Genomic DNA, 21357 nt, shown 5'->3' with positions numbered 1-21357 from the left:
ATAGGAGCATCTTTTGTCCTAAGGAGGCCAGTCTTAGGATATAGACTGTTTGCCAGGGGGACTAACCATGTGATTGATTAGAGAACTGGGACTTTCAGCCCCACCCCTTAACCTCCAAGAAGGGAGAGGGGCTGAAGGCAGATCACCAATGGCCAAATCTATAATCAGTCACTCTTACGTAATTAAGCCTCTGTAAAAAACCCAAAAGGACTAGGTTTGGAGGGCCTCCAGATAGCTGAGCAGGTGGAAGTTCCTGGAGCGTAGCACACCTGAGGAAGGCATGGAAGCTGTGTGCCCCTTCCCACAAAACACACCCTATGCATCTCCTCCATCTGACTGTTCATCTGTATCTTTTATAATATCCTTCATAAATAAGTGGTTAAATATAGGTGTTTTCCTGAGTTCTGTGAGCCAGTCTAGCAAACTAATCAGTCCAAGGAAGGGTCATGGGAACCCCAATTTTATAGTTAGTTGGTCAGAAGTATAGGTGACAACCTGCTACTTGCTACTTATATCTGAAATGGGGAGCAGTCTTGCGGGACTGAGCCCTCAGCCTGTGAGGTCTGGTGCTATCTCCAGGTAAATAGTGTCAGACTTGAATTAGATTATAGACATCCAGCTGGTATCCGCTGAAGAATTGCTTGCTTGGTGCGTGGGGAAATAACTCCCTGGGCATCTGGTGTCAGAAGTGAAGTGCTGTGTAAGAGAGTAGGAAAAACAGTTTTGTTTTTTCCCCCGCCTGCATCTCCTCAGAGGATTGCTTTGAATTGCAACGGGATTCTGAGCAATTTAGAGAAAATTGACATTTAAATTACATTGAACCTTCCATTTTATGAACGTAGTATATCTCTCTAAATCGTCTTTGATTTCTTTCATTCATATTTGTAGTTTTCATCATACAGATCTGGAACGTTTTTAAAAAATATTTTTAATTAAACTCACTTACTATAGTGTCGTTAGTAGTTCTATGGCTTTTCTACATATGATCATATTGCCTGGAATGGACATAGTTTTGTTTCTTTACTTCTAATGTGTATTTTTTTTGTTTATTTTCCTTGTCTTATTTCACCAGCTGGGTTCTGCAGTGTGATGTTGACAAGGAGTGGTGGGTACAGTCCTCTTGATTTGTCCTTGATCTTAGGGGAAAAGCATTCAGTCTTTCTTCACTGAGTATGATGGTCACCATGATTATTTTTAAAGATGTCCATTGTCACATGGAAGAAATTATCTTTTTTTCCTGAGTTTTCTGAGAGTATCAGGAATTGATGTTGAATTTTGTCCTCTGCATCTATTCAGATGGTCATATTGCCTTTCTCTCTTTTTGGTTTGTCGAGATAGTGAATTATATTGATTGGTTTTCATACGTCAAAATAGCCTTATATTCTGGGATAAAGCTCCCTGGGTTGTGATTTTTGTCCTGATTTATTTATTTATTTACTTATTGAGAGACAGAGTCTTGCTCTGTCACCCAGGCTGGAGTGCAGTGGCGCGATCTCGGCTCACTGCAACCTCCACCTCCCGGGTTTGAGCGATTCTCCTGCCTCAGCCTCCTGAGTAGCTGGGACTATAGGCGAGCACTACCATGCCTGGCTAATTTTTGTATTTTTAGTAGAGACAAGGTTTCACCATGTTGGCCAGGATAGTCTCAAATGCCTGACCTCATGATCCACCCATCTTGGCCTCCTATCGTGTTGGGATTACAGGCGTGAGCCACTGCACCCGTCCTGTCCCTCATTTGATTTGCTCATTTTGTTCAAGATTTTTGTAACTATTTTCATGAGAGATACTGACTTGTCTTTTATTGTAATGTCTTTGTTTTCAGTATCAGAATAATGCTGACCTTACCCTTATCCTAAACAAATTAGTGCAGGAACAGAAAACCAAATACTGGGCCGGGCGCGGTGGCTCAAGCCTGTAATCCCAGCACTTTGGGAGGCCGAGGCGGGCGGATCACGAGGTCAGGAGATCGAGACCATCCTGGCTAACATGGTGAAACCCCGTCTCTACTAAAAATACAAAAAACTAGCCGGGCGTGGTGGCGGGCGCCTGTAGTCCCAGCTACTCGGAGGCTGAGGCAGGAGAATGGCCTGAACCTGGGAGGCGGAGCTTGCAGTGAGCCGAGATCGCGCCACTGCACTCCAGCCTGGGTGACACAGCGCGAGACTCCGTCTCAAAAAAAAAAAAAAAAAAAAAAGAAAACCAAATACTGATACGTTCTCATTTATAAGTGGGAGCTAAACATAGGGTACTCATGGACATAAAGATGGGAACAGTAGACACGGGGGACTGCTAGAGCGGGTACAGAGGGAGGGGGCAAGGGTTGAAAAACTGTTGAATACTGTGCTCACTACCTGGGTGATAGGATCATTCATACCCCAAACTTCAGCATTACACACTATACCCATGTAACAAGCCTACACATGTATCCCCTCAATCTAAAATAAAAATGGAGCCAGGCGTGGTTGCTCATGCCTATAATCCAAGCACTTTGGGAGGCTAGGGCAGGAGGATCACTTGAGTCTGGGAGTTTGAGACCAGCCTGGGCAACATTGTGGGACCCTGTCTCTACAGATAAATAAATAAATGAATAAAATAAAAGTTGAAATTATTAAAAAAAGAATAATATTGACCTTATAAAAAGAGTTGGGAAGTGTTTCCTCCTTTTTTTTATTACCTGGAAGAGTGAGTAGAAATGCAGGTTTTCCTTCTTTAAATGTTTAGAGGTCTCCAGTACAGCCCTCAGAATGAGGAGCTTTCTTTTTTGCAAGACTTTAAAATGTAGATTCAATTTGTAATGGATATGGGTCTATTCAGTTTATCTGTTTCTTCTTGAGTGAGCTCTGGTAGTTTGTGTTTTTCAAGGAGTAGTCTTTATGTGTCTAGTTCTCCAAGTTGTTGAATTCATGGACATAAAGGTTTTTAAATAATCTTTATTATTTCTGTAATGTCTGTAGAACCTGTGGTGATATCCCCTCTTTCTTAATGTTGGTAATTTGTATCTTCTTTTTTTTCTTAGTTAGTCTGGCAAGAGATTTCTGTTGTTATTGATCTAGTCAAAGAACCAGCTTTTGGTTTTATTGATATTTTTCTCTATTTTTCTGTTTTCAGCATCATTAATTTCTGCTCTTATTTATAGTATTTTTTACCTTTTTCTTGTTTTGAGTTGAATTTGCTGTTCTTTTTCTAGTGTCTTAAGTTGGAGGGTTAGATTATTGACTTGAGAACCTTATTCTTTTCTAGTATAAGCGTTTTTAATACTTAACAATGTGAAATTACCCACCATTTCGTTCCTCTCTCTACGCTGCCTACTTCCCACCCTGGAGGCAACCAGTGTTGTTATTTTCTCAATATCCTCTCACATATAGTTTATACATTTGCAAACAAATATATTATTTTTCTCCCTCTTTTTTTTAAACAGAGTTGTTAGATAACCTTCTAACAATTATTTTGTTCTATACCTTGCTTTTTTCCCCTTAGTCTGGTTTGCATATAATTTTCTTTCATATATAATTTCTTATTCTTTTTATGATAGCAGTCTTCTATTAATGGACAGTTTGATTATTTCCAGTCTTTTGCCATTAGAAACATGCTGCAAAAAATGACTATGAATACACATATTCAAAAACATCATTTCAGGATTCTTGAGTATATAAATTCTGTGTGAAAAGAATGGAACAGTTTTCTGCCCCCTTTGTTTCTCTCCTTTTTCTGTGCTTAGATAATGTGCTGTCTCTTTTGATAAAGGGCCTACTTGGTATAGAGAGAAAGAAATAATTACATTCATTCTTCTGCTTGGTCTATCCAAATAATTCCAGAGATGTTTTCTTAATAATTCCTTTGTTAAGTATTAGACCAACAATAATCACTTTATTTTAGTGTATTATTATTTTTCTCTTGAGAGATGAGATCTCACTGTATTGTCCAGGCTGGTCCCAAATCCCTGGACTTAAGTGATTCTCCTGCTTCAGCCTCCTGAGTAGCTGGGACTACAGGCATGCGCCACAGTTCCCAGATATAATCACTTTAGAAGTTGATAGGATCCTAAGGATGGCATTCTTCCTTAAGGTATTTCCAAGGTGCTGTGCTTTTGCCTCTAGATTATTTTCAGACTCCTCAGCATTGCCAGTACCCCTTGACCCTCTGTATCTGCAGGTTCCCATGTGTGGATTCAGACACCCACGGATATGGAGGGCCAGCTCTGGAGGAGACTTGAATATCTGTGGATTTTGATATCTGCAGGGGCCCTGGAACCAATCCCCCATGGATACTGAGGGCTGATTGTATTATAATCCTTAGAATGTTATTAGTTCTTGTGCCATTGGTTTCACTTTTACTCACAAGCAGCTTTTTTTTCTTTCTTTTAGTAAGGAATATCAATAAGTCAACAAGTATTTATTTCTACCTATAATATAGGCAGTGACTCATGTTTTGTTTGTCATGCTCATCGAATAGTTTAAAATAGAGAGTTTGAAAATATCCCTTAATAAGAGAATGGATAAAATGCAGTACATTCATGTAACAGAATGCTGCATAGCAGGATGAACTAATATATGTAACAACATAATAAATCTTGCAGATATTTTGTTGAGCGAAAGAAGCCAGACACAAAAGGGTACATACTTTAAGATTCCATTTATATGAAGTTCAATTGCTGGCAAATCTGACCTATGATACTAGAAGTCAGGATAGATGTTACCAGGCTGGGTGCAGTGACTCACGCCTGCAATCCCAGCACTTTGGGAGGCTGAGGTGGGTGGATCACCTGAAGTCAGGAGTTCTAAACCAGCCTGGCCAACATGGTGAAATGCCGTATCTACTAAAAATAAAAAAAATTATCTGGGCATGGTAGTGTGCACCTGTAATCCCAGCTACTAGGGAGGCTAAGGCACGAGAATCACTTAAACCCAAGAGGTGGAGGTTACAGTGAGCCGAGATCACACCACTGCCTGGGCGACAGAGAGAGATTCTGTCTAAAACAAAACAAAACAAAACAAAACAACCCCAAAAGGATAGAACCTACCACGATGGGAAGTGGGCTTAGGAAAGAGGTGCTTCTGGGTGCTAGTAATGTTGTCTTTTGACCTGAGTGCTGGTTAGTTACCTAGGTGTTTATTTTATGAAAGTTCATTCAGTGAACTTTAAATGTTCATGAGAGAACATTTTGCGAAAGTTCATTCATGAATTATGCAGTTTTCTGTATGTTCATTATATTTTAATGAAAAGTTAAAAAGGATGATACCATACGGAATTAACTAAAGGCAGAATGTTGGTCATGGTTAGAGCTTAAAATTATGGAAAACCAGAGAGATGACTTACTTTTTTCGGGCACATATACTCTCTCTTTAAAGTGATCCTTTTAAAAGTAATCAATTATGAAAGTGATAAATATTACATTACAAAATAAAAGGAAGTGTAGCTAAACTGTGTCTTTAAAAATCTTTCAAGCCAGGTGTGGTGGCACGTGCCTGTGGTCCCAGCTACTCAGGAGGCGAAGGCGGGAGGATCGCTTGAGCCCAGGAGGTTGAGGATGCAGTGTGCTGTGATCATGCCACTGTATTCCAGCCTGGGCGACAGAGGGAGACCCTGTCTCAAAACAAAAAACACAACAACAACAAAAATGTATTTCACCTAAGTCAGACTTCACACTACTTAGACTGAGGACAGTCTTTGGAAACAGTAACTTAGGACATTTACAGATGTATCTCATTATTTTTTAGATTTCTTTTCCTTTAATTAATTAAAGTCAGTGCCTTTTCATGCACTTAATAGTCATTTGTATTTCTTTCATGGCTATTTTGTGTATGTGAATGCACTTCCCCTTTTCCTCTTGTGTCTTTTTTTTCTTTTTTTTTTAAAAATAAAGTTGATTTGTTTTGGGTCAGTGGTTCTCAATTCTGGCTGTGTTTTGAATCACCTGGGGAACTTTTAAGAATTATCAATGCCAACGCCCCATCCCAGGCCAAATAATTAGGATCTCTAAGGGTTGGGCCTAAGCCTTGATATTTTTAATGTTTGTGTGTGTGTATACATTCTGTTATGGAAATTTTTATGCGTTGCAACATGTATAACAAGTTTTTGTTTGTTTTGTTTTGTTTTTTGAAAGAGTTTCGCTCTTGTTGCCGAGGCTGGAGTGCAATGGCATGATCTCGGCTCACTGCAAGCTCCGCCTCCCAGGTTTAAGTGATTTTCCTGCTTCAGCCTCCTGAGTAGCTGGGATTACAGGCATGCGCCACCACGCCTGTCTAATTTTGTATTTTTAGTAGAGACGGAGTTTCTCCATGTTGGTCAGGCTGGTCTTGAACTCCCGACCTCAGGTGATCCGCCCACCTTAGCCTCCCAAAGTGCTGGGATTACAGACGTGAACCACGGCACCCAGCCCATCAGGCATTCTTAATCCCACTCTGGACTTCAGCAATAGTTTCTTTTGTTGCTTCATCTTTGTGGGCCACTTTACTTCAGGTTAGAAGCTGTATCCATCAGAGTTCTTAGGTGTCAGTAATAGATACCATCTCTGGCTAATTAATTAAAAGGGTGACCCACAGGTTCTGTAAGTAGGCTGGGAAAGTAGGCTTGAAAACTACACTGCCAGGAACATAGTGCAAAATCATTGCACAGAACTCTCATGAAGACACCTCTCTGGCCACAGACCTTGCTGCTTGTGCTCCAAACACCTCTGACACTGGGCTCTGGGTGCTGCCCCCAAGAATCATTATCTGTGCTGCCCCAGAGCACTGGATGTGGCTGCTCCAACTGCTGCCATCCCCACCAGGTGGATTCTTCTGGAGTTCCTTGCTTCCCCAAGTTAATCATTTCCCCCCTTGAAATCTAGCATAGTGCATTTTATTGGTAGAGCTCTGTTATGTGCCCCTATCCTAGTTTCAAAAAAAGATGAGAAAGCAAATATGGTTTTTTTTTTTTCCTTCTTTGTACTTTAGTAGTGGAAAGTCTACTTGTCCCATAAGGTGGGGTGTGCTTAAATGTAGACTCAGCATTCAAGTGCTTGGTGTAAAAAAAGAAAGTCCACTGTAAAAGCTCTGTGTCAGTCTTAGAAACCCATTCCTTTTAACCTAATGATCTATCTTATAACCATCAGCTTTTCTTACATAATGCAGTAGATATTTGATGCAGGAATATGCCTTGTTTCTGGGTGCCATATTGCCTTGTACATGGAGCTGTATCTTTATTTCTGAAGAACAATGTATTTTAAAAAACGCATTCTAATTTTAGCTAGTTGCGGGCATTCCTATTTTGTTTTACGAATAAACTCAAGGAGATGTAATAGTTAAAAGCTCAGCTGTAACAAATGTTGATATTTCCTTGTGGTGTTTTCACGGATACTTTTCTAGCTTATAGGCTATTTGCCTTTTTTCAGGTGTGATCTTTCTGTGGAAAATGGGAAACCCTGTATTAGAACCATTAGTGGATATAAACAGGATGATACCTGCTTTTTCAAAACAAAGATGGTATAGCTCTCATTATTGCAAAAGTATTTTACTGTAAGTTACAATGAAACATTGTGAACACAGGCTTTTAAAAATTAACACAAAAAGCACATTCTTGGCTTACATGTGGTAACTTTAACAACCAACTAGTGAAGTTTTTATCTGCTGTGAAACCAGGGCATAGTTGAATGAATGAAGCCATGGACACTCTGGGTCAGTGGCCTTGGTGATACTATCTTGGTTCTGCTGGTGGTGTGCAGCATTACTTTAGGTGATTCATTTATGTTCTGCATTTCATCTTTCCAGTTCCTAAAGAAGAATTAATGTTACCATCCCTTCCCCTTCACTTTTCTCACAGTGGTGTATTAGAAGATCTGAGACAGGTGTGATTGAGCTTCTTAGAATAAACACGTGGTAACATAAAGGTTGTTACAGTAAAAACAAAGATGAGTGTACTATAAAATCTTCATAGCAAGATGCACCCTGTTGTTTAGTATGTAACAAGAAACCGTTGTAATATCCTGATGTAAGGTTATCTTTCTGAATTATATTCAAACCAGGTGGCCCCTCAGTTTTGAATACTTGAGAACTGCAGCTGTGGATTTAATAGGTTTAATAGGAAACTCACTTCAGGTTCATCCATTTGACCTCTGCTACATAGCCAATAGAAATTACATAGAGTGTTTCTAAAACTTACTTCCAGAAAATTCAGGCTAGCTTTAGCATTCGTCACCTAGCATAGGAGAAGTCTTATTCTACAAATGAAGAAGAAAAAAAAAAAAATCCAGGGTTTCCAAATGTGATAAAATTGTAACAGACAAGGTCAGGAATCAACTTACTGGTTGCTCAGTATTTAGTGATACATTTGACTCCTTTTGTGGTTTCAGATAGCAATTATTTCTAATATAATTTATTTTGCAGTGAGGGCCGAGGCAAGTTGACGGTATTTTCAGTTAAAGCTATGTTAGCAACCATGTGTGGTGGAAAAATGCTGGACAAATTGAGATGTAAGTATTTTCATATTATTTGAAAAATGTCATTTTCAAGTTAGGACTTTTAAATGAATATTGTCAGAATTTTGAATGATGTTATACTGAGCTTTTAAAAAAATGACCGTTATCACTCGCTGCAGCAGCTGGCCCACAGTAGGTCAGTTATGCCACCTACTGTTCAGATGGAAAAGTTGGTTGATTTAATTTATTGTTAGTGTGTTTTAGTGAGAAAACTGAAAGGACTCAGAATCGTAATGCTGACATTTAAAAACTTATTTTGGAAATGTTTTCCACATTATTAAAATTATGCTTGAAAATGATTATATTGAGAACTTTTCGTTAAAGTAAATATGATTGCTTTTACTAGGTTTGGTCTGGTTTAGCTCTTAATAACGCCATTCTTCATCAGGTGATGTTTGCTGTGATTACGTTATTCCTTACTACCCTAGAGTCAGCCACGGTTATTTAGAAGCTGATGACCTGTTTTTAAAAAATATTCCTGTTTTGTTTGCTAATTTTTTTTAACCATTAGTCACTTTGGCATTTCACCTTTCATTAGATACTGTAAGAAGGTGATTAGATGAAATCAAAAGAGATGAAATTCACTATTTAATTTTGCTGCTTATGGTTTTTATTTATTCAGTCATTAGTTACTAACTCCCTAAGATATGCCAAGAATTGTGCTAGGTGCTTTACATATATTTTCTCATGGAATCCTTAAAATTCCTTTGAGCAGCAGGTGATATTTTCTTCATTTTTATCAATGAGTTAACCCAGGGGGCAAAGCTGGGGTTTTAATTCAGACGTCAGAGCCTTGTTCTGAGCTATGTGATTGTGCTCCCCGGTACGGGTGCTGTAGCAGGAGACACACATGTAATTTCAGTACAGTGTTCAGAGTGCCATAAAGCAGTAGCCACGGAGTAGGAAACTGGATGTCAGCTTTCAGGGGTTGAGGCTGAAGTCTTAATGAGGTAGCGCAGTACCCTGTGAGCCCGGATTTGGATGACTGCGTCCTTGCCATGTTCCTCTGTGCCCTGCTTTTTTTTTTAAATTGAAAGATACAGAGGCTTGATCAGATTCAAGTATTAATACAGGTTTTTGGGCAAGATTACTTCAGAGGTGTATTTGTTTTTTGTGCTTTTTCTTACTTTACTATGACACTGAAAGTTGGAAAGCTAGATGGCCCACTAGATACAGATTTAGCTATTCCAAAGAAAGATCTTAATGTATTTGATCAACTGTTATCCAGTTTATCTTCATTTCAAAATTAGCTGCAATGTAGAACATATTTTTGGTAATAAAAATTATGGTTTTATTTAAGTATTCTTGTGAGGTTTTTCACATGGTATATCTCAAAATATTATTTGGGCTGAAATTTATATTTTTGTAAAATATAAAAACGATGTTTTTCTGAGGAATAGAATATATACGAAAGTTTATTTCATTCAAACACAAAGAAAAGTTGTAATCTTGTCTGATTTTTTAATGATCTAGATAAAGAATATATATACCATCTTTATTAATATTGGGGAGACTAGTTGAAAAATACAGTAGTAGAGAAATACATTACCAGAAAATTAACTGTATTCTAGATGACTCTGGAATCTTTAAGTTTCTTTACAGTCTACTATATTTACATAGAGCCAGCTCACCTGGCACATAGTAAATACCTAAAATTTTGTCAAATGTAAATTGTTGATTGAATACTAAAATTACTCCAGTTCTGTGTTGTAACTGTTCGTGAAAAGGCAGAAATTCTAGTTCTCGGTTTGGAAAGGATCCAGGTGATAGCAGTTTTTTTAGATGTGGCTTCTGAACTTTTTGGAGGAACACAAAGTGACCAAGATTGAAGTGGCACAAAGGCCCATGGGCCAAGCCAAAGGTGACATGTCAGCGTGCTCAGGACCCCAGATCATTGCAATAGTGTTTGGATGGATGTGATAGGGACTGTGCTGGGTTACCAATCACTGTGTTTTTCTGATTCAAGTAGATTTCAAGTATGATTTATCTTTTCCATGCTAAAAATTGTTGTTTCTCTGCCAGTTGTAGGTCTGTTTCATTATTTTTGTTGTACTGTAATTATCTTGGCTTGGGATTGAGATGTTCAATGTAAGTAAAATATTCGGGCAGGGAAGCCTGTCTCTACTTTTTAATCTTCCACGGTGGAAACCACTTTAAAATGTATTAAAATGTGGCCTGCCCCTTCCATTTTAAACAGAACTTGGCTGGGTGCAGTGGCTCATGCTTGTAATCCCAGCACTTTGGGAGGCTGAGGTGGGAGGATCACTTGAGGCCAGGAGTTTGAGACCAGCCTGGGCAATGTAGCGAGACCATGTATCTATAAAAGTAATTTTAAGACTGGGCGTGGTGGCTCACGCCTGTAATCCCAGCACTTTGGGAGGTTGGGGAGGATCCCCTGAGGTCAGGAGTTCGGGACCAGCCTGGCCAACATGGTGAAACCTTGTCTCTACTAAAAATACAAAAATTAACCGGGCATGGTGGCACATGCCTGTAATCCCAGCTCTGTGGGAGGCTGAGGCAGGAGAATTGCTTGAGCCCAGGAGATAGAGGTTGTAGTGAGCCAAGATTGTGCCACTATACTCTAGCCTGGCCGACGGGGTAAAACTGTGTCTCAAAAAAAAAAAATAAATAAATAAAGTAAATAAATAAAAATAAAAGTAATTTTAAAAGTTAGTTTGGCATGGCGGTACATACCTGAGGTCCCAGCTCCTTGGGAAACTGAGCCAGGAGGATCACTTGAGCCTAGGAGTTGGAGGCTGCAGTGAGCTATGTTCATGCCACTGCACTGCAGCCTGGGTGATGGAGTGGGACTCTGTCTCAAGGAAGAAAGAAAGAAAGAGAGAAAAAGAGAGAAGAAAGGAGGGAGGGAGGGAAGGAAGGAAAAGAGAGAGAGACAGAAGGAAGGGAAGAGAAAAGAAAGATAGAGAGAAAAAGAAAGAAATCAGAACTCACTGATTATACTTTTAACATTTTCATCTCTTAAGGATGCCATTTTCCGATGCATTTAGGATTTAGGGCCAATTTTAAAGCTTGATTTGTCTATTCCTCCTCCTCCTATTTTGAGATTATTGTGTTTTTTCAGTTCCTGAGTTTTTCGTTGTTGGTGGTGGCGGCGGTGATTTGTGTATATCCTTTGTCACTGGCAAATATGATGGTATGTATTTTCAGTGTACCACTCTCTGGAAATCGTTCCTTGCTTCTGACCTACTACTTTTAATATGCTACAGACAGAGAAGTCATAACCAAACCTCTTAGCATTCCATTTAAAATAAGGATTTAAAGTGATTGTTATGAGAGAAGCACTTGAGCTTGTGTAGTATGATTGTTAGTTTTGACTATTTTCAGAACCTTTCCCTCCTTGTTTTCTAGTTCTCAGCAACGTCCTACTTAGTTGAGGTGGCTGAATAATTGTGTAGCCAAAAGAGAGAAATAACACTGTATTGTAATGCAAATGATCTTTGGTTGTTTATTCACTTTCTCCTATCTAATTATTCCATTGTTTTGGTTCTTCTTGTTCACTCCAACCTCCTTCTGCTGACTGGACTCTATTGTTACCTCTGTTAATGATCCTGTTATATTAAGTTTTCTCATTTATGGAATGTTTTAGCATTTCTACTTTTTTTTTGGCTTTGATCTTCCTACTTTTTACTTTCTTAGAATTTTTCCTATGATTTTCTCCCCTCTCCTTTTTTTATTTGACATGGAGTTTTTGGTTTGTTTTAGTATAAAAATAGCATTTGAATGACTGAAAAAATATTTGTACTTTTTGTTTAAAACATTTCTCAGATTTTTCAGATTTGTCTTAAGAGAGTTTCTGTCTCCAGGTAGCATTCATTTACAGAGGTGGTTCACTGTTGTGGCCATTAGACACTATGTCCTAGATTCAGAGGTAACTTTTATCAGGATTCTAAATACCAATGATTTGTAATCGGAATACAGACTTTTAATTAAAAACACAATCAAAATTCAGTAATGTCAGAAACCCAAAATATAACTCAAGGAAACAAATTTGTAGACTGTAAAGCCCATTATGTATTAAAACATGCTTAATTATCAATTAATTTGACTGTGCAATTTATTTACTTTAATTCTGCTATTTGTTTTCGAAGAAACTTAGTCTCCTTATTCAAATTGCATCTGGTTGCACTAAAAGGAGCAAAGGATTCATAAATTTATTTTAAAATTCATTAAAAAGCTGGTGCTACCATTTTGAAAGGCACTTTAATGGTATATTTCAGGAAGGCTTTAAAAAGATTCATATTCATTCACTGAGTCTACTTCTTGAGTTTATCCTAAGGAATTAATCAGAAATATACCCCAAGTTTTTTGTATATTTGTTGCAACACTTATTTGAAAACTTGAAACATCTTTAGTGTCCAAAAGTGAGAACTCAGTTAAGTTTTAGGACACCCACATGATTGAATATAATGTCTTTAAAAATAGGTTTTAGATCAAAATGCATAAGTGTAATATAGTTTTAAACAAAAATTTGCTATGCATATAGAAAATAAGAAATATACCAAAATAACAGGGGTTTTCCTCTGGGTTCTAACACAATGGTTTTATAATAATAATTTATATTATTTATCTTTTTGCATGTTTTTGATAGACCACACTATCAGCAGTCAGAGAAAAGATGACCTGAGATTCTTTCTGTTTTGATCAGAATTGACTATTCCTACTGATGTTTCAGCTGTTTGCTTCCTTGATGTTTCATCAGCAGACTGTAGAAGGGCCTCCCTTTGAAGTTATAGTTAACCAGTTTCACCTGTTCAGAATTTAGACTCTTCTGCTGTAGTTTTTTAACCACCCATGGCTGCATAATTATCTTCACTGGTTTCTGTTAACCATCCCTTCTCCTCAGTAGATGGAAGTGACTGTTTAATCTGAATGAGTGATGGCTAGATTTACATTTTTCAAATAACCAAAATGTTTTAGAAATGGAAGAAAGTAAGAGATAAGCCTTAAATGTGTATTTTATGAATAAAGGGGAAAAAAGAAGAAAAAGGAAAACAAAAACCAAAGGAGGTCTGGAGCCTTGTCTCAGGTAGTTCCTGGCTGAATCAACACCAGAAGCCCAAGGCATGCAGACTCCCACCCTCCAGCCTCATTGCAGCTTAATGATGTGGCATATTAATGAGTTTCTTTTTTGTTTGTTGTTTTTGAGATGGAGTCTCGCTCTGTTGCCCAGGCTAGAGTGCAGTGCTGCAATCTCGGCTGACTGCAACTTCCACCTCCCGGGTTCAAGCGATTCTCCTGCCTCAGCTTCCCAAGTAGCTGGGACTACCGGCATGCGCCACCATGCCTGACTAATTTTTGTATTTTTAGTAGAGACCAGGTTTCCCCATGTTGGACAGGCTGGTCTTGAACTCCTGACCTCAGCTGATCCACCTGCCTTGGCCTCCCAAAGTGCTGGAATTACAGGCGTGAGCTACCGCACCTGGCCAGTGGCATATTAATAAGTTTCGAACTACAGTATGCACTCGGGCCTAGTTGTGTTTAGGTATTTATCAACATACAGATGTGTGTGCATGGTTTTGTGGGTTAGGTTGCTGAGCTGGTAGAAAGATGACAGGAGATGAGAGTCATTTGCCAGGGAAAGCAAACATGTAAAAGAAAATGGCTTTTCCGTTTATAGACTCATTTCTTCAGTCTCAACAGCCCTGTCATCTTGCAAAAAAAGCATGTGGCTAGTCGTGTGGGGATGAAAGAGGAGTCGAAATAGATGGATAGATTCAGCCAGCAAAACCAGGGTCATTATCACCAGGAAAAAATCAAAACATATGTGATGATGGTGGCCCAGTAGCATTATTTTGCTTATTACACAAAAGATATTATAGAATATTTTTAAAATTGCGCACACATGTATGTTTAAGGACTTGATTTTGGGTTTTTCACAAGGGAGAAAGCTTCCTTTTTAGCTGGAAATAACTATTAGGGAATTAGCATACTTTCAGAGGTGTATAAATAGAAAGAGAATTACTGGGGAAATTAACTGGGGATCTGGTAAGTAATTTAGTCCCTTAATGCCAGGAGGGTTTAGGGCTTTATTTAATTAGAGTACTAGTTTAATTTTTAAAATATTTTCATTAAATTTTATTATTTTATTCACTTCTTTGATAAGATCCTTTTATATATACATAGGTAAATCACAATAACTTAGGTTGATTGTTAAACTTCATTTAAGATTTAAGAATTAGCAATCATTGTAAAATTGTTTTTTACAATTTTACAATTGTTCACAGATAAGGCTATTCATAAAAAAATTGTTTTAAACCAATAACTCAAGAAGTGATGAACTACTTCACTGTGCCTTCAATTTTGGGGTCTAGCAGCATCTCTCATTAAAACAAATAGACATGTTTCTGCTTCACTTATTGTAATATGGGCCTGTTATCGTTTCTTACGAATAAAAATTTTTTTATTACTTTGAGTCTATTCGTATGACATAGTAACTAAGTATAACTGAAATAATACTTTTTCGTGGGAGTGGTTTGTCATTTTACTATCCAGTCACTCCTTTTTATTACTCTGAATGGGTTAGGTATAGATTTGTTGGTGTGGGTGTATACATACACATTTTTGTGATTGTGAAGCTATACACATATGTTTTCATGTACTTGGAAGCTAAAAGTCGCTGGTTCTGAATATTCCCACCATTAATGGCCACAGGTTAATTACTCATTAGTTACTCAGTTATGAATACACAGAGTGGCGATAGAAAACTTGACTGACAGTGGCTTAAGCACATTAGGATTTATTTTTCTCATGTCAAAATAAGTCCAAAGGCTGATAAGTTCAAAGTTGCTACCCTGACTTATGGTTGTCATCACAGACTTCATTTCTTCCCGTCTTCCTTCTGCCATATGGCTTTCTTCCTTAGGATCAAAAGATGATTGCCATATCCCAGGCCTCTGTACTTACTCCAGGCAGAAGGAAGAAGGAGGTGCCTCTGTTAGGAAAGCAGAGAGTTTTCCAGAAATCGACTCCAGTATTGCAATGTGCAAAGGAGGCTGAGAAGTCATTTGTTAAGTGGCACAAGCCATTCCCAGCAGTCGGGCTCAGCTAGTGAGCAAGAAAGGGAAGAAGATACTGAAGCACCTGGCAGTGTCTGCCACCTCCCATGTTGACCCTTTGTTTTCATTCAGATTTAATGAATGATTATTTTCCTCCTTGTAAGAATAGCAGCCAGCTATTTATTTATTTTTGAGATAGGGTCTTGGTCTGTTACCCAGGCTGGAGTGTAGTGGTATGATCAGAGCTCACTGCAGCCTCCTACTCTTAAACTCAAGCAGTCCTCCCCCTTCAGTCTCCCAAGTCGCTGGGACTACAGGCGCCTGCCACCATGTCTAGCTAATTTTTTTTATTTTTTGAAGAAACGAGGTCCTGGTATGTTGCCCAGACTGACCTTGAACTCCTGGGCTCAAGCGATTCTCCTGCCTGGGCCTCCCAAAGTTCTGGGATTATAGGTGTGAGCCACCATGCCTGATCAGCAGCCAGCTATTTAAAGGTTAAACCATTTATGTTCTTCCCTCCTTGGAAGAGCATCATTTATTCATATCATTGGTAACATTTTCAAAGTTCTCTATCTGTAGTCTAGAGCTGTGGTCAAATATTGTTTCTAACTGTCTGCAGGGTAGTTCCACTAAAAAATTTGCTAGTTTGGGCCGGGTGCGGTGGCTCACGCTTGTAATCCCAGCACTTTGGGAGGCTGAGGCAGCCTGGTCATGAAGTCAGGAGATTGAGACCATCCTGGCTAACACAGTGAAACCCCGTCTCTACTAAAAATACAAAAAATTAGCTGGGCGTGGTAGCAGGCACCTGTAGTCCCAGCTACTCAGGAGGCTGAGGCAGGAGAATGGCGTAAACCCGGGAGGCGGAGCTTGCAGTGAGCCAAGATCGCACCACTGCACTCCACCCTGGGTGACAGAGCGAGACTCCGTCTCAAAAAAAATTGCTAGTTATTTCAAACAGTTATGTTCAGAGCTAAGTGTAATATCTTTATATTCGATTTGCTTATGTCAGTTTGGATTTGTCAGCATTTTCCCAAGCTAGAAACTTAAAAGAATCCTAACTTTTAAACTTCCTTTATTCTGTAATCTAGTTTGCCATCAGCTGCAGTTCCTTGCATTGAAATGCCTTGGATTTGGCCTCCCGTGTCCCTGCACACACTGTCACTACTGTAATCCAGGCTCCCCCCACCTCCTTTGTGCATTGTTTACAAGGTTTCCTAGCTGGTGTCTCCAATTCCATTCTTTTTCTTTTATTCATTGTGTGCTGATCATTAACAGTCTAATCGCCTTGAAACCTAGCTTTCTAAAAATTTGATCTCTACTTAGAAGTTTTTAAGCTAAATCCAAATTGCTTCCCTCCTTCATCGTTTTCTTTTATAACAGGAATACTCTTCCTATTCCGTCTTTGTTTTTCTTTATTTCTTAATATAAATTGGCTGTCATAGAATGTGTTCTTCAATGCCCTATTTCCTGCTTATCACCAGTATAGAGGTACACACTGCACATTCCTGTCATAGAGACTTTTATCCTACGCTTCTTTAGTGCCCCCCAGTCCCTATCCTCAACCTGTTTTGGCCCCATCATTCCAGATCCTCTCATTCAAGGCCTAGCTTCTAAATTGCTTTCTTTTAGAACTTGACAACTCCTTCACATGTGTTTTTGTATCTATTCTAAATTATATTTTGAAGGAGTGTGGTGTAATGCTTTTTATTTTGGAGTCAGATAGGTGTGGGTTTAAACTTGATTTGGCCTCTTAACTTTTTGACCTTAAGCAAGTTAACCTTTCTAAGCTGTAATAGTAGAGTAATGCTTAGTATTAGAGTTCGTTGCATGAGAGCAGAAACCCAGAATAATAGTATCATAAACAAAGTTGAAGTTTAATTTTCTCTCACATGAAAGAAGTCCAGAGGTGGATAGTCAAGGGCCAGTATGGTAACTTCATGTTCATCTGGGATTCACACTTTTTCCCCCCTACCATTCTAGTGTGATTTCTATATCAAGATTGAGATTACCACATAGTCCAGGATGGCAGCTGGAGCTCCAGCTCTCATAGCTGCACTCCAGATAGAAGAAGGAGGGAGAGAATAAGGAAAAAGTGGCCTGCTTTTCAGCTCAGTTAGGTTTGTTTACCTAGCCTTCTGGAAGTCCTCTACAACCCTTCTGCTTACAAGCTCATTTTAGCTAGAACTTAGTCACATGACCACTACTTGCTGGGAACTTGCAGCTTGTTAGTTGGTACATTCCTGCACAAAGTAAAATTAGTGTTTTGTTACTAAGGAAGAAGAGGATAATGTGGCTACTGGCAAACTCAGCATAGTTAACTGTAGTGGTGCCTAGCACGTGGTAGGGCTTAACATGTATCTTTTTGCCTCTATTTTTTCTGTGGTCAGCTCAAATTCTTCTTTGTTTCAAGTATATCTTATTTTTCTAGCTACATTGAAAGTGTCTTGGGGGATAAGGACCATCTGTCATATTTCTTTGTTGTGCTTCTAAACACCTAACAGTGCTTGCACTTGGATCACATAACAGGAACTTAATATGTATTTGTTAATTAATTTATTTTACTTTCTACTAGGGCCATCTTTTAGTCTCTTGCTGGATTTTTTCCCCCCATATGGGTATTTAATATTTTTTCATCAACTGTAACTAGTGGCAATCATGAGAGTTCACACTGAATATTTTCATTCCTTTGGTAATTTCTTCTTTTCTAATGCCTTAAAAATTACCCTGTGGATCAATAACCTAACATTTTATCTTTCTTTAAGTGTGTTTAAAAATTTTTTCACCTGATGCTTCAGTATAAATTCCGCAAAATTGAACTCAAAAAGTAATGCATATATATATATATTATGTATATCTGTTAAATAGGTATAGATCTCTACTATACCTCTTCATTGTGAATATATAAAATGTGAATTTTCTTTTCTTTTTTTTTGGAGATAAGGTCTCACTCTATCCCAGGCTGGAGTGCAGTGGTGTGATCATGGTATCACGGCTCACTGTAGTCTTGACCTCCTGGGCTGAAGCAGTCCTCCCACCCCAGCCTCCTGAGCAGCTGGGACTACAGGTGCATATCACTATGCCTGGCTAATTTTTTAAATTTTTTTGTAGGGATGAGGTCTCACTATGTTGCCCAGGCTGGATGAGTCTTCAAAATGCTATGTTTGAAAAGTCCTCAGGAAATGATTTTTCTGTGCATATTTGGCTTACTAATTTGTTTGTAAGGAAGTTCAATGGATTGAAAAACTGCCTAGTTTTCTACCATTCACATTTCTTTGTCAAATGCTTTTGACTTCTAGTTTTCTTTTACTCCCCAACTATGGATGAGAAGAGAAGAATGGTTAGAGACAGGAACTCCCTGCAAGCAGATAAAGTTGTAGTAGTATTACTGGAAGCTTCTTTCTCATCTGCTTGACCTGACTTAATATAAAAATAGGGTCTTACAGTATCAAAGTGTCTTGGAATAGAAGAGTTTAGATGAGTTATTTTTATTCTGCTTTGGAACTCATTAGATAAATATTTTAAATATTCTCTATGGCTCCTTCAGATGTTATTTCACAGGCATGCATTATATCATCAGTATAGAATATACAAGTATAATACAATTTCTCTCATACCCTATCACCAAGATGCTAATATGTTTATATACTCAATCATACATATGTCTTATATAAACACATGTGGCGATACTAAGAGATGAAGATATGCTGCTGCAAATTCTTCTTGGAACAAAGGTATAAATAAATAAAAGTTATATATCATCTAGTTTTAAACACTCAAAAATAGTAGGGTAGTCATACATGAATGGTTATTTGATTTAATGTTTAGGTAGAATATTAAGTGAGTAGAAGAGAGGGGCCTCGTCTGCAGGGTAGCCACACAGTGTTAATAAGGATGAGAATAGTTTTAATATTAACTAAAAGTCACAATAATTTTATGATACTTTTTTAATGATACTTTTTGTTTGGTATACAAATGACATAGAGCCATTTATAAAAAGCTGATACTTCCTTATAGCTTGACTTTATTTGGTTTTGTTCTCATAGATGTTTTCTCCCAGATGTCAGATTCCAATGGCTTAATGATATTTAGCAAGTTTGACCAGTTTCTGAAGGAAGTTCTGAAGCTCCCAACAGCTGTCTTTGAAGGGCCATCTTTTGGTTACACAGAGCACTCAGTCCGCACCTGTTTTCCACAGCAGGTAAGGACAGTTTTATAGAATCTAGGGCTAGAAGAGCGCTCTTCCCTCTCTTCACCTTCTAACAGATTTTGCCAGATTGCTTCCAGTCTAGTAAGGTCTTGAGTAGGGGAGGAAAAAAGCTTTAAAGGTGGTGGTGGGGAGTGGATGAGTAAAACCGGCGGGTAAAAATTCACCTGAAAACTCTTTTATGGGGGAACTGGGGGCAGGGTGCGGGGGGTGTCTTTTCGGAAAAAAATGAAATATTTTAAAGAAAAATGTTTAAGAACAAGTGTGTACATTTTTGTTACAGGACATATATTACTTTTTCAGAGGAGTTCTTGAAACCATGAGATAAGGGAATCTTGATATAAAACTATGTAACTGTACTGCATTGTTTCCTGAGTGCTGGTGACAGGGAACACTATACAGCTCTCACCTGCCAGTATAAAATCCCTCAAGGGTACACTACCACTTTCATGTTAGAAAAAGATGGATTTTATTTCCTTCTGGTGGTTTTGACCGAGAGGCTGGAATGAGTGCGTTCCTGAAATCTTAACCATGCTTCAGAGAACTGTCTACACCTAGTAAATGGATGCTACAGCTAGTGTCCATGCCTCAGCCAGAGGATAGACACTGGCTGCAGCATCCATTTGTTAAGGTAGAGATTAGATAAAAGAAGCTTAATGTTAAACTTACCTAGAAAATTCTGGAAAGGAATTTAAAAACACTTTGCTAAAACTAATAGGTAAAAAAGTTAATGGAAACAGGATATTGACATAGTCTAAAAGTATCTCCCCATAAGATATTTATTAATTACAAAAAGAACATAGTAACTTTACGGTGGAGAAACTGATCAGATATCACTTTACCAAGTGATCAAAATCCCTATCACCACTAAAGGGATAAACTGATACCGCCTGCCTCCTGATAGGACGCGTTGAGAAGTACTCAATATCACTTCTCCGGTAACTCCTGCCAAGAAAGCATAAGCTGAATCTCATCCCAAGGAAACATCAGACAAACTCCAACGAAGGAATTTCTACAACCTAACTGGCCTTTACGCTTCAAAAGTGTCAATAATAGGAAAGATTAAAAAAGATGAAGAAATGTTCTAGGTAAAAAGAGTTTAAAGAGACGTGAAAAACTGAATGAACTCACAAGCCAGGATTTTCTGTTGCTATAACGGACGTTATTGGGACAATTGGAAAAATCTAAATAAAGTTTATAGACTGGATGATAGTATTGCGTCAGTGAATGTTAACTTCCTGATTTTGATATTTGTATGTCATTATTTAAGAGCATGTCCTGTGTTTTAAAACATTTGATCTGAACTATTTAAGGATAAAGGAGCATCCTTCTGCAGTGTTAACATTTGAGGAATCTTGGTTCAGGAAAAATGGGAATTTTTTGGTAATCTGAGAACTTTTTTGTAAGTCTGAAAATTGTTGAAAGATAAAAAGCTAAACTATAAAAGGAACACATTTAAAGGTTTGAGAACTGAAAGGATGTTGTAAACTAGATCCTCCTGACCTGTGATACTCTGATTCAAAAAAGAATGAAAAACACATACACACATGGCCCCCTCCCCACCTACATACTTTTTTACATTTTAACTTAAGAATTCATGGTTATTTGAATTCAGACTTTCAAATAGTTTTTAGTTTCTTTAGAGGTTATTCAGCTTTAGCATTGAAGGTGGCACCCATGAT

General features: G+C 38.2%; 1 protein-coding gene across 48 annotated transcripts in view; it reads left to right on the top strand.

Annotated features, from left to right (window-relative positions):
• DTNB (dystrobrevin beta) overlaps positions 1-21357 on the top strand; it is a 311592-nt gene that overhangs the window by 71633 nt on the left and 218602 nt on the right. For 24 of the 48 annotated variants that reach the window (XR_001893946.3, XM_021924652.2, XM_021924651.2 and 21 more), the window contains exons 5-7: positions 8364-8449; positions 11538-11609; positions 19515-19669. Coding sequence is in view for 45 of the 48 variants with exons in the window: in XM_021924652.2 (XP_021780344.1) it covers positions 8364-8449; positions 11538-11609; positions 19515-19669 (313 nt within the window). In the remaining 3 variants the exon portion in view is untranslated. The remainder of the gene's footprint in view (positions 1-8363; positions 8450-11537; positions 11610-19514; positions 19670-21357) is intronic. The other 24 variants (XR_002516573.2, XM_017947357.3, XM_017947365.2 and 21 more) reach the window with 3 other exon arrangements.

The sequence above is a fragment of the Papio anubis genome, chromosome 14, assembly GCF_008728515.1.
Source record: "Papio anubis isolate 15944 chromosome 14, Panubis1.0, whole genome shotgun sequence".
Taxonomy (NCBI): domain Eukaryota; kingdom Metazoa; phylum Chordata; class Mammalia; order Primates; family Cercopithecidae; genus Papio; species Papio anubis.
This window is presented reverse-complemented; position numbering and strand designations above follow the sequence as displayed.